This window comes from Elephantulus edwardii, unplaced genomic scaffold (genome assembly GCF_000299155.1).
Source record: "Elephantulus edwardii isolate Elephantulus edwardi_28Jun2011 unplaced genomic scaffold, EleEdw1.0 scaffold00055, whole genome shotgun sequence".
In the NCBI taxonomy this organism is placed as follows: domain Eukaryota; kingdom Metazoa; phylum Chordata; class Mammalia; order Macroscelidea; family Macroscelididae; genus Elephantulus; species Elephantulus edwardii.
Window position 1 is genome coordinate 15,229,560 of NW_006399805.1, and position 12,893 is coordinate 15,242,452.

The window sequence follows — 12,893 nt, forward strand, 5'->3', positions numbered from 1 at the left end:
CTTCAATTCTTACATCCCAATCTGTCTTGGATGAATTGCAGCCAGGGTACTGTTTAGAGGTAAGGATGTGGCATTCCATCTCACATACTTTGTCAGGTCAGGAGCCACCAGTTCCTGGCAAAAGGCATTGTACTTGGCAGACAGAGGGTCAGAGGCAGAGAGGACGACCCTCCTTGAGACAGACTTGCACGTGACTGGAATCTTGGGTTTGGCATGCTGGGGCTGAGAGGACAGCTCCGGCTTGAGTGTGGTTGTGGATGTTAGTCCACTGTTGGGCAGTGTGCAGAGACTGGGCGAGCACCATGGCGATTCCTCTTGGTCACGACTCTGGTGACGACATCCCGGCACTCAGACAGTTTGGGGTCTGGGTCTGGATGGTTCTTGTTTACCTGGGTTGGTTCTGCAGATGTTGTTGGAGGCCTGTAGTCTCGAGCACCTGGTAGATCTGCATTAAACCAGTCCATGAACGCTTGGCCCGTGGAGCCGCCGGTCTAGTAGAGGGAGGCCAGCAGGCAGTGACGGGTGACTGAAGTGGGCAGGATGTGAGCAGAGCTGCGAGGGGACCCACACAGCGTGTGGTCAGGAGACAGGGCAGCCGCGTGGCGTTCTGAGAGGTGGGCCAGCTCATGTGACAGGAGGCATGTGATCAGGGTCCCCTGGCAATGAGGAGCCGTAGGAGCGAGAAGGGCTGGGAGGGCGGTGAGGAGGGCGGGAGACCTCTAGAGCACCTGAATTCACCAAGAGGTCAGAGGTGGACACAGCAGAGACCACGTCCCCACCAGCAACAGGGCCTGCAGCCACGAGCTCGTCCCTGGTTGATTTTGCTGATGGTTGATGTTGGGTGTCCTTTAGTCAGTGTCCACTCACAGAGACCCAGTGATGCCCGAGGTGCCTGGGGCCTGTGCTGTTCCAGGGTGAGGTGGTCTCCCGAGACAGAGATGTCGTGGTGGATCCTGACACTCGATGGTGGGGAACGAGAACGCCAGGCAGGCAGCAGAAGCCGTGTGTCACTGCAGGGCGGGTGGGAGGCCTGGGGCGTGGGCGGCAGAGGCCTCTGGTCCTGGGGCAGGTGGTCCTCAGATGGGACAGTCACTTTCACCTGCCCCCAGTTTCCATGCAGGGACACTTCCCTTGTGACATGCGTGTGTCTTAGTCCTTTACCTTTGGACAGATGAGGTTTCTCTGGCCTTGGCCTGCTCTCCAGTCCCAGAGGTCCTCACTCTCTGTCCCTGTAATATGTGAAGACCAGAGAGTCCCAGGAGGTGCCGCTGAGCAAGACACGTCCCCTCTCAGCCTGGGTCTGCTTTCGCTGCTAACACAGCAGGCCTGCCGTGAGAGCTGTGTCTGTTTTGTCCCAGCTGGTGAAGAGCAGAGGTGCTTGCACACATCTGTGATTTGGTGTGTTTGGCATCGTTGGGTTGGCTAATGTCTGAGCATCTGCTGAATGCTGTACCCGCGATTTTACAAGGCCTCAGACTCTGTCTTAACGCTTACCAGTCCTGATTGGAGACATTGATCAAGTTCTCTCTCTTCATTTCAGAAAAATGCGACGAGCCCCTGGTCTCGGGGCTCCCCCACGCGGCTTTCAGCAGCTCCTCCCTCCTGTCCAGCAGTTATTCCCCCGGCTACGCCAGGATCAACAAGCGTGGGGGTAAGTGGTGGCTTCTGTCTTCTCTGCTGACCAGTCTGTGTAGGGGACGAGGACAGCCAGGGCTCATCTGGCAGCTGGGACACTGCTAAGATGTTAAGCCAGTTGAAGTGAAGTTTAGACAGACCAGGAATAAAGGCCTGGTCATCCACTCTTGAAAATCAGCTAGCATAACCCCTGGCCTCCACAGAGACATGGGGGACGCAGGACAGGGCGTGTTTAATTCTCTTGGGTAGGGGTCACTGCACTCAGGGACTGGTGACAGGTGACAGCACAGACTTTGACAGTGACATTTCAAATCTGCATTTTATTATGTAACTGTTAGTAGGCTCCTGAAATGCCCCCATCTTTCTGTGCACTACTGAGGTACAAATAAAGAGAACTTGAGAAGGAAGTGAGAGAAGGGAAGTGGAGAAGAGGCTGTGGGGCCACATGGAGCAAGGAATTCAAAGGACACAAAGACACTGCGTGGCTGAGAGGCTTCAGTCCTGAAACGCAAGTGGAGGGAACTGGTTGTCGGGAAGTCACTCAGAGAGCCCTTGAAGAGTGGGCCCCAGGTGTGCCGTGTGTGAAGAACTGTTTACAGTCAGGGTTTGCCTCTTTTAATTGTTCAAACTGGCTTTGTGCTGAGAGTGCAGGACGAGGCAGCAGAGGTCTCCTGAAATTTCTCCCGCAGCCCAGACTTAGCTTTGCAGCTAAGAACTGAGAACCAACGAGACTCTGCCCAGGGCTGGCGCTCCAGACTTTGAAATCATGGCCTCATTAGTAAATAAATGGAGATTGAAAAGTCAACAGCAGTTCACAGAGAGTAGAGAACACAAGTCATGTCGGAAACTTAAAATAACTCATGCTTCAGAGGAATGCAGACACAAATAGCAAAGAATGGAAGCTTAAATAGAGAAGGAACAAGAAATAGTAAATCCTGTAACTTCCTCTCAAACCACAGTCCACGTGGACGAGGCAGCATGGATGATAAAGACACAGGAAACAAGTGCCTTCCAGGAAGGAGTAGCCATAAACACAAAGATTAATCTAACCACAGGGCTGGGGGAACTGTAAACAAGAAAGAAAAACTACACCAGCAAAGAGATATGGCGGGAAAAAATACAGAAGACAGACAGACATTAGACATTGAATATAGGATGTGTAGAAACCCACAGAAGTCTGAAATGGCTTTAAGCAGGAAAATGTCTCGGTGAAAAACAGGCAGAGAACGACAGACTTAAAGTGTGGCTCTGCCGTGAGAGTAGATCTGAGTGCTGTTGGGTCATTGCACCATCGCCAGCTCGTGAAGGCCTCACACCACACAGTGAACCCAAGTCCTGCCCGGCCCTGCGCCATCGGCACAGCCTCTGCTGGGCTTAGCCCACTGCCAGTCTCTCTGCCCGTCCATCTCATCCATGGCCCTCCTCTCTTCTAGTGACTCTGTTTTCTAAGCGTGATGTCCTTTGTGAGTCGAAGGCTCACCATCCTCACCTCTCAGGTATTTCTTTCAGTGGGGATTAGTTTGGCCCTTTGACGTCCCAGAGTTCTGATTAGTGCAGACTTCATACTGACCAGGTGGTGGTCTGAGCGCATGGTCTGTTATGAGAAGCTACCTGTAATTCTGTTTAAAGGTGGCAAAGTGGAAGAACAGTTTGCCCATACAATGTCATTGGCAATAAACAAAACCATGACTACAGCTAGAAAGACGTGAGACTTGAAGATGTTAGAACACAGGACAGTAATCCCACCCCAGGCCTCTTCAGAAGATGACAGGAGGAGAAGCAGTAGTGGACTATGGTCACAAGAGTGACCAAGAGGGCAGGGATATTCCTACAGGGAGGGCTAGGCTCCAGGAAGCTCCAGATAACCGTGCAGAGCGGGTCCAGGAACTGTGGAGGTCCTCCATCAAGAACGTGGGAAACGTTAGACCAGGGGTACAGACCCCGTGGGTGTGGGGTGTGTCTCACTCCGAGCCTCCGTGGGAACTCAAGGCTCTGGGAATATAGCTTTCATGTGCACCAGGAAGCCAAAATGCTGTGTGATTCTTTGCTGTGACATTGTTGATGTAATGTTTTGGAGTGACATCATACGTGGGAGAAAGCTCTATTTCTAGGCCGCCTACAGACTTACACTCCACACTGGTTCATTTTCTCAGTGCTCGCTCCGGGGAAACCTGCAGTGTCTTTCATTGAGACAGTCTGAGCTCCCAGGGGCCCCTTCAGCCTGCAGTGGCTCCTGTCCCTGCTTTCTATGGCCCATGTGACTCTTCCCTGATTGCACACCGTCAGCCTCGTTTATTGAGCTCTGGTGACTTAGTGACCAGGAGCTGTGCTGCCAACCCGAAGGTGCACAGTTCAAGTCCACCTGCTGCTGCATTGGAGAAAGGTGGATGGTTTCCCCATGAAGTTTACAGCCTCAGAAAATCCACTGGAGGGTCAGCCAAGAGTCCATTCTCAGTTGACGGAACCTAAGAACAAAGTGGCATTTACAGTGTGAGCTCACTGTGCCCCTCCAGCTCCCCACTACTCTCATTTCTTCCTCTCATCCCAATACTTTTAACTACTTTAAAAAGAAAGAAATATCTAAATACTCATGTTGAGAATTCTAAAGAATAATTTACTATTTTTAACAAAAAAATTAAAAAATAAACAATAAAAAACAAAACAAAACATACTTTAGATTATTTCTCCTAAATCTTTTAAACCAAGTTCTTTGATTCAGCTTTTCTGCAGAATTTGAGTTGTCTTCTGAGTTTATCTTAATTTAAAAAATTCTTCCTCCTAAACATAAGTGTTACCCATGGTGGACAGTGTTTGCTGGAGTTTCCCAATTAAAACAAGCTTGGAAGTAGGAGCGGCTTCCACTTCTGAAATGGCTTGCCTCCGGAAACTCTGTGAACAGAGCTCAGGCCTTTCGTTCATAGGGTCGCTGTGAGTCGTCTACAACTCGACGGCACCTAACAACAAAAACAAACATAAGTAAAACTTTTCACTGTGCCAGGACTTTTTAAAAGAGGTGAAATGAGCCAGTGATGTGGGAACACACGGAGCGTGGCCGTATGTGAAGGAGGTGACCAGGCAGAACAGTGGTCGTATGTGCTGTGTGGAGGTGACCGCCTGGCGGGGCGTGGCCGTGTGTGGAGGAGGTGACCGGGCACTGCATGTGGAGGAGGTGACCAGGCAGAACAGTGGCCGTATGTGCTGTGTGGAGGTGGTGACCAGGTGTGGCCGTGTGTGGAGGAGGTGGCCGGGTGGGGCGTGTCTGCCAGGCAGGGGTTGGTTTCCTTAATCGGACATGCCTGTTTAATTTGCAGATCTGAACGCGTGTTTCTGCCTTGGCAGCCGTCTCCATTACGCTGGCTTTTAATCCCACTTTTCTAGAAAGCTGTGTCTGTGGCATTTTTCCTAGAACGTTGTTGTCGCGGTGTGGAGTGTTGGCGTGTGCTACACACTCTCACGCACACCCCTGCACTGTCAGAGCTGGCTGAGAAGATGCCGTGTGTCAGGGTGCTTCTGTTGGCACCCCAACATCCCAACACCCCCCTTTCAGGCATCATCTCTGGGGACAGGCACAGCACCCTCACGTCGGTGAGACGCTGTGACAGACATGTCCACATGACACACGTCAGCCGGGGTCCTTCCGAGTGTTGGGAAGTCCCTGCGGTCTTGGGCGTTTAGGGTACATTTCTGCATCTGGATTTGACAGCTCTCGGATGGTGTGGCCTGGAGGTTGGCTTCAGCAGGTGGGCTAACTGGAGGCTTTGGTGCTGCTGGGGTCATGGGCGTTTGAGCTGGGCACCTACCCTTGCCGCTCCACCGCGCTGGCCTGTAGATGGCCCTGTTTTGGCTTTGTGAGGCCGTGGACGGATGAGGAAGGTTGCCTCTCCTCACTCAGAGCCGCCCTGGAAGGACCACCCTTGGTGAGAGCACAACTCTGTACACTCTGCCCAGAGCTCCCTTGAAAGGAATAACGTTCCAGCTAATTCCTTTAGGTCAGCGCTGTTTGCAGATTTCTAAGCGACCTGTGAATGTCTTCAAATCTGCTCCTGAGAGCAAACCTGGCCCAGTGCTGTAGTCTTCAGTGAGCTTCACTGCTGGCCCAGAGGCTGTGCGTCTGCTGCCGTCCACGTCCACCAGCAGCTTCAGGGCGGATGGACAGGCATCCTCCTCCCGCCTTGGAAGCCCCCGTGGAGGGCGGATCAGCCGGGTGTCAGAGTTCCCCCCTGGTGGCACCTTCAGGCTGAGAGCTGTCCGATCCGTGTCTGTGACCCACTGATGCTGTGTGCCATCATCGGTTCCCACCTTAGCGACCCCACAGCCTGGGGAGACCTGCCCCCCGGGCTTTCCAAAGCTGTGTCTCTAAGGAGGAGGCTGCGGTGGCCACTAGTGGATCTGAACCACTAGCCTTTTGATTAGTGGCCTAAGCGCGTCGCCCCTGCACCACCAGGCTCTGTGAAGTGGCCTTTCCAGGCTGTCCTGTTCCACAGTGTGAAGAGCTGACCGCCTGGAAGGCTGGCACCTGTGCGTATCCTCCAGCGGACGGACCTCACTGTGAGCACAATACGGAAGGCTGCGCTGATTGTCCCCCTCCCTGCGACATGCAGGATGTGTGGTTGTTATTACGCGCCGTCCAGCGTGACTCATAGTGACCCTGTCAACGGCAGATCGGAACCCTGTCCTGTCCTGCGCCGTCCTCATCGTCTGACACCCTTGAGTCTATTGCTGCAGTCACCGTGTCAGTTCACCCGGCAGAGGGTCCTCCTCTGTGTCACTGCCCCTTCACCTTGCCAAGCGTGTTGTCCTCTCTCCAAGGAGCAGCCTCTTCAGCAGCGTGTTCAGGTGTGAGAGAGGAAGCCTCACTGCTCTCGCCTGTAAGGAGCCCTCTGGCCGCACTTTCTCTAGGACACATATCGGTCCTTTTGGCAGCCCGTGGGACACTCAGCTCTTCTCCAACACTGCAGCTCAGAGACGTTGATTCTTCTGTCATAGTGACTTCAATTTGGAACGAGAACGTGACTCGATTTAAACAAGTGGGTGTTTTCAGAAGTGTGTGGCACAGGCAGTGCTTTGTCGACCCCCCCTGCATCCAGGGTCCCCCAAGTCTGACCCTTTAGGCCAGAGCAGGCTGCCCCTCTGGTTTCTGGGTCTGGAGTGCAGACTGGCATGTCTTTTTCCTGTGGAGAGTTCTGTGGCTTCAGACTTTTGACCATGGGCTGAGAGTCAGCCAAGCGAGTTAGCCAGCACACTGCCCAGCCTCCTTCAGTAGGACCTGGCATTGTATTTTTCCAAGAACAAGATTTGAGGTCATTTCATAGATTTCATCCTCACAGTACGAGCCTGTGGAGGGAGGTCTCTGAAACACTCCACTCTCCTGCTCACTGCACCTGCTCCATAGGGCTGAGGCCCACCTCCTTTCCCTGGTCTGCGTTAGTCCAGACAGACCCTACCACCTAGGGCCTCACCCCCTGTCTGCTAATCCACTGTTGTCCAGCTGACTTCTCCTCACAGCCCTTGCAGGATAGACAACAGCAGCCCATAGAGTTCCCAAGATTGTTATGGAAGCAGATGGCCCTCTCCTCTTGTTGAGAAGTCAGTGTGTTTGAACCACCAACCTTTATGTTTCCAGCAGAGTGTTTAACCACTGCTCTGTCAGAGTTCTTCCTGTCTGTTAAGTAACCTTAAAAATAGACAGTATTTGGGGAAATCTTTATAAGTTTTAAAATTTGAACTTCCCTTTCTAATTCATTCTAGCATCAGTGGCAATGGTACTATTTAGACAGTAAATGTTTATTCTTGTCTTTCTCTTTGCTAATTGGAGGCAAGGAGTTTGAAGCTTCATCTCTGTACTTTGGGCAGGTGGCCAGGAGGGTTCAGTCCTAGGGGAAGGCCATCATGCTTGGAAGGGTGGAGGGACAGTGCAGGAGAGGAAGACTCTGGATGGATGAGATGGATTGACGCAGTGACTGTGGTAATGGGGGCAGGGGTGTCAGAGACGGTGAGGCTGGCTCAGGACAGGGCAGGGTCCAGAGCTGCAGTACGAGGGTCACTATGAGTTGCAGGCAACTCGACAGCACATAACAACAACAACAACAACAGATTGTACGTGAAGCCTTTAATGTATCCCATGTACAAGGATATAGAAAAGGAACCTGTAGTGACATCATTTTTGGAAAGGTGGAAGGTCAGCAAAGGAGAAGACTCCTCCCCACCCCCGAAAAAAAAATAAAATAAAAAAAGGAACCTGTGCTGCTGTGAGTTACATTCTGTCCCGCTCTTGGGGAGCTGATCCCCGGCAGAAAGACAGAAGGTCTCACGTCCTCGGGACCCTGGCGGGCGGGGGCAGGAGTGCAGGCTGAGGCTGCCCAGGGGCTTCCTGGAACCTTCTCTGCCCAGGAAATGAGCAGCCGATGTTGTTTACTCACGTCCCTGCTTTAAAGCGAGCCCAGATATATGCTTGACATGAATACTGCTGACAATAAACCGTGACATTTAAGACTGTCTGTTTTTATTGTTCTTGCCTCTGTGACATTAAAATGTAAAAGCAAAATGCAGAAAGGTTAAGCTCCCAAAAGCCACTTTGCTTTACTTTTTTTTTTTTTTGGCTGTTTTTGTGTTCTTGCAGGAACGGGAATTCAGGATGGATGCATGGTTCCCTTCTCCTTTGTGCTTGTTCACGACCCCCTCGCTGCGGCAGGGGGACCAGTGAGGTGCAGGGTTCGCGTGTGTGTGCACACGCGCACACGTGTGCAAGAGCTCCAGGTGTAAGCTGAGAACATCCCCGTGCTCTGTGTGCGCACGCACACACTCACATCCCGAAGCAGTGGCTTGTGAAGCATTGGAGAGCCTGCTCTTGGGTCTCGAGGCAGCAGGGAACCACCCCGCTGGTGTTGGAGGTCCTCGCTGCCCGGACCTGTGCCCATGCTGACAGCTGGCAGGTGGCTCCAGTCCTGAGGGGTGTGGGTGTCACACCTGTTTTGTGTCAGCAGCGGCGTGGCAGGCACCCCGGGGCAGGTGCTGGCTATCAGCCCCACCCAGTGGCAAGTGGAGCTGGTTTGCTCGTTCGTAGCACTCACACCTGGTGCACAGGTGCCCACGTGGTCTTTATTGGACCTTGGCGTGGTGAAGGCTGGGTTGACCCCTCTTCTTCCTGTGTGTCCTGGAGAGCTGGGAGTGAGAGGCCCTCTGAGCTGAACTGTTTGCTAATTTCTGTGGTCTGGATGGTTGACCAGTATCCTGGAGCTGAATGACCCCACGGCCCCCATGATGATCAGAGTGGATCACTTGGACCGAGGTTCCCAGAGCCTGGAGCTGAGCATAGTCATTGTGACCGTGTGGACTGAGGTTCCCAGAGCCTGGAGCTGACTGACCCCCGCTGGCCCCCATGGTCAGCAGTGACTGAGGTTCCTAGGGGGTGGTTTTGAAGCGGACAATCTGACCTTCCTTTCAAGTCGTCACTGAGTGGAATCCAACGTCCAGCTTTGGTTGAGAGCTGACCGAGGTTACCATGTCCGCCTCCAGGAAGTCTGGTTGGTTGTTTTTATTATTCTGTTTGGTGTCAGTGGGTGACAAAGGACCACGAGTGTCCCCTCTCCTAGTGCACAATAGCTAGGTGTTCCATGCAGTCGCACGTGGTCTCCAGAAGAGAATGATTTAGATGGTGTTTCAGGAGTGGGACAGAGAGTAGAGAAGTGGTGACCCTGGCCAGCAGAAGGGCTGCAGGTCAGAGCAGGGTGTGCTGTGGAGCCCGGGTGCCCTGGGCGCCCCTCTGTGCTCTGCCACCTCGGTCCACACTGTGCCCAGTGGGGGTTGTGCCCCGGGCTCAGGGGCTGTGGTCATTCTGCACACTTAGCTCTGTCGGCCCTACGTGCTGAGGCCCCTGCTGTCAACAGTGCCTAGTGACAGGGTGGCCCTCCGGGCAAACCTCAGGGAGCCCTGGTCGTCCTTCTGCCAGCTGTGACGTGGTGCTGTCTGTCCTGTGAAACAGGGTGTCAACTGAAGCGAGCCCTGTCATAATGTTTACCAGGGTCCCCGGGGGCACAGTGGCTACACCGCCAGCTGCTGACCAAAAGGCTGATGGTTCAAACTCCCCCAGTGAGTCCACGAGAGGAAGTCCCTCCATTCGCTCCCACAAAGCAGAAGTCCTTCTCTGGGGTCACTGAGTCACATCTGACTCTCAGAACCAAACCCCAATAACTGGAGGGGGAGACACAGGTGCTACCTGCTCCTTGTGCAGACAGGCGGGGTGATGCAGACATAGACTGAGCTCCACGGGGGGAAAGACGGCTGAGCTCGAGAGAGAACGCCGGAATGCCGTGGCCCTGCCCGGCTTGGAGCTCAGGGCCAGCGTCCACGGCCCAGGCCACGCCTGCAGCCTCCCAGAGTTTCCTTAGGAAGATGGAGCTGAGTTGACTTTGGGGCACTGGCGGGTTTCCCACATGTGTTCTCGAATGCAGGATGAAGCCATCCCTCTATTGTATTTCTGAGAAATCTTCTGACTAATGCACAGCGTTCTGATTTCTTTGTGCCTTTGTTATCTGTGTCTTGACAATCAGGAAGTAAAAGTATGAATGTTAAATATTTGTAAATAACAGAACAATTTTAAGACATGTCTGCCCCCCTCCACACACCCCCAGTCCAACCAAAATCCCCTCCATGGAGCTTGCTCCTGAGTTTGTGCGACTCATGTTGACTCGGAAGAGAGAGGACAGTGCATGACGTATCGTACACACGAGGACAGTGCGCGTTGGAGCCAAGCAACGAGACCCGTGCTCTGTGTCTCAGGAGAGAATTGAAATAAGGAAAAACTCCTCAAGTGCAGCTCCGTGTGCCACCCCTGACAGAAGCAATGTTTCCCTAAGTCACCAACACTCTCAATATTCGAGACACACGTAGAGGAAGTCACACCGGAAGTCAACGAAATGGAAGGAAATGAGGCACAAGAATAAAACTCAACCCAAAGAAGGTGGAGTCAGAATCTCCCCGATGGATCAGAGCCAGGTCTGTGTGGGGCATGGATAGTACCCGGATCCTGTGGGGACATCTGTGTGGGGCGTGCATAGTACCTGGATCCTGTGGCGATAAGATTCCCTCAGGGACTGTGTCCTTCCTTTCCAGAGGCAGGTGGCCCCGCTATTGCCCTCTCCCTCCCAGTGGCCTGTTGTTGGGAGAATAGCTTTATTTCCTAGAAATTCTGAGGAAAAAAAGATTCCCTTTACTTTCCCTCTTACCTTCTGCCTATCAGGTGTCTTGGTAAGTAACCATTGGGCCAAGTATTTCCCAGTTATGTTTTTATTTGTCTAGTTGGTTTTGCTTTCTTCTCTGGGTAGAGTTCAGCATGTAGTCATTGATGGAGGGTGACCCTGTCCTGCGGAGAGATGAGGAGAGACGCAGCAGACCTTGTTCTTCACTGGGATGGGCTCCAAGTGACACACATCCCATGGTGGAAACCAGGCTCCTTTGCACAAAACAAACACTGTTGGTTGTTCTTGGAAGAGTTGGCCAAGGAGGCACCAGCCCTGCAAACAAGAAGGTGTTGTGTTAGCTCGCCCTCAGCCTAACATCTCCACCCAGGTGGGGTTCCAGCCTCCTGGGGTCCAGGGACTGGGGAAACACCCAGGTGGCCCAGCATGAATATTTTCATGAATACACTGAAATGACACCAGTCCAAAAACCAGCCTTCCTGTGTGTGCTGGGCAGGATTCGGAGCCCCTGCCTGTAGCTAGCATTCTGTGAGTCACACGAGGAGATGGGTGGGTGGATAGGACAGAGACCCTGATGGAGAGGAGAGGAGGGACAGAGAAGGGACACCTTATGGCCAGTGAATGAAGCAGAGAGATGGACACTGGAGTTTTGTTTTCATTTAATATTAAAATATTGTAGATCTTTGGAACTTCCCTATTGCTGTGACATACACTTGGAAAAGTTTGATTTCCTTAGTAATTTACAAATAGCATAGCGAGGAGTAACTGAGTAGTAAAGGCATTAGCCACTTTGTCGAAGCCTGAAATTGCGGATCTGCTGCTGGCGTGTCAGCAGTGAAGGTTCGCGGAGATTCTCACGGAGAATCATCCTGGGGCGCTGCAGCTCTCCCTGTACAGTGGACCCTGCCAGATTTTGGAGGTTTTCTAACCCCAGTTTGTGAGGAATCACTCCCTATGCATGTAAAAGCATAGCAGTGAATAAGGAAGATTTTAAAAGCGTCGATGCATTTGAAGTGTGACGTTGGGAGGGAGTATTTTCTGTATCATGGACTGCCAGATGAAAAAACTCGTTCTTGAGTGAGGTGTGTCCAGAGGCTGTTTCTTGGAAAGATGGAGGGTCAGCGAAGGAGAGGAAGACCCTCAACGAGATGGACAGACACAGTGACTGTAGTCCTGGGCTCAGGTATGTCAGAGGGTGTGAGGCTGGCGCAGGACAGGGCAGAATTCAGGTCAGCTGGTCATAGGGTGCTGTGAGCTGTACTTGACTCAATGACACTTAACAACAACAACTGTCTAAAAGAACTCAAAGAGGTGGTTTTAAACAAAACAAGTGAGTTTCTGGGCAGGTCTGAGGACTCCAGCCTGTGTCCATTGTCGACCAGGCCACGCTGTCCACCAGAGGGCTCTCTTTTGGTGTCTCCCTGAGTCTGGGACTCCCAGCTCTTGTCCATGTCTGTCCAAGCCACGTCTCTGTCCATCTATGTCAGTCATGTAGCCGTAAGACCCTCCCTGTGCCGTGATGGCTTCATGTTAACTAATCTGATCAGCTCAGCAAAAACGGTTTCCAAATAAGACCAGGTTCTGGGCTAAGACTTGGGTGTGTCTTTCTCAAGGGCCTGTGGAGGTCAGAGGTCAGTATGTAATGGGATCTTGCACGAGCACTGTGGACACCTGGGGCCACTGCTCATGGGGAACACACGTGAGGCTTCTGGACTTCAGACAGCTGGAAGCCTGTTCTCTGTGAAGCAGGCGGACTGACCCAGGCACAGGTGAGAACCACAGGGACTGGACTAGATGCCTTGGGGGTGTGCTCCCAGGGAGGGGCTCAGCGCCCACAGTGGACCTGGGCCAGGAAAAACCAAGCCCTGCTCCCCCACAGCACTCATGCTCCCTCGGAATTCTGGGTGTGCATGTAATGGCAGGGAGATGTGTCAGCCATAGCAAATGCATGATGGCCACAGACATAGTTTCCTAATTACAGGAGAAGGCATTATTCGGTAAGGATTACACCTCTTGAGAGAGAAAAGCCCTTCCTTATTTCCCGGAGGGAAGTACCGGTGT

General features: G+C 52.6%; 1 protein-coding gene across 1 annotated transcript in view; it reads left to right on the plus strand.

Annotated features, from left to right (window-relative positions):
* Nucleotides 1-302: 302 nt before the first annotated feature.
* Nucleotides 303-12,893, plus strand: part of CNTNAP2 (contactin associated protein-like 2) — a 1,206,610-nt gene continuing 1,194,019 nt past the window's right edge. Inside the window, exons 1-2 of the mRNA XM_006887275.1 lie at nt 303-393; nt 1,541-1,651. Coding sequence (XP_006887337.1) covers nt 303-393; nt 1,541-1,651 — 202 coding nt within the window. The remainder of the gene's footprint in view (nt 394-1,540; nt 1,652-12,893) is intronic.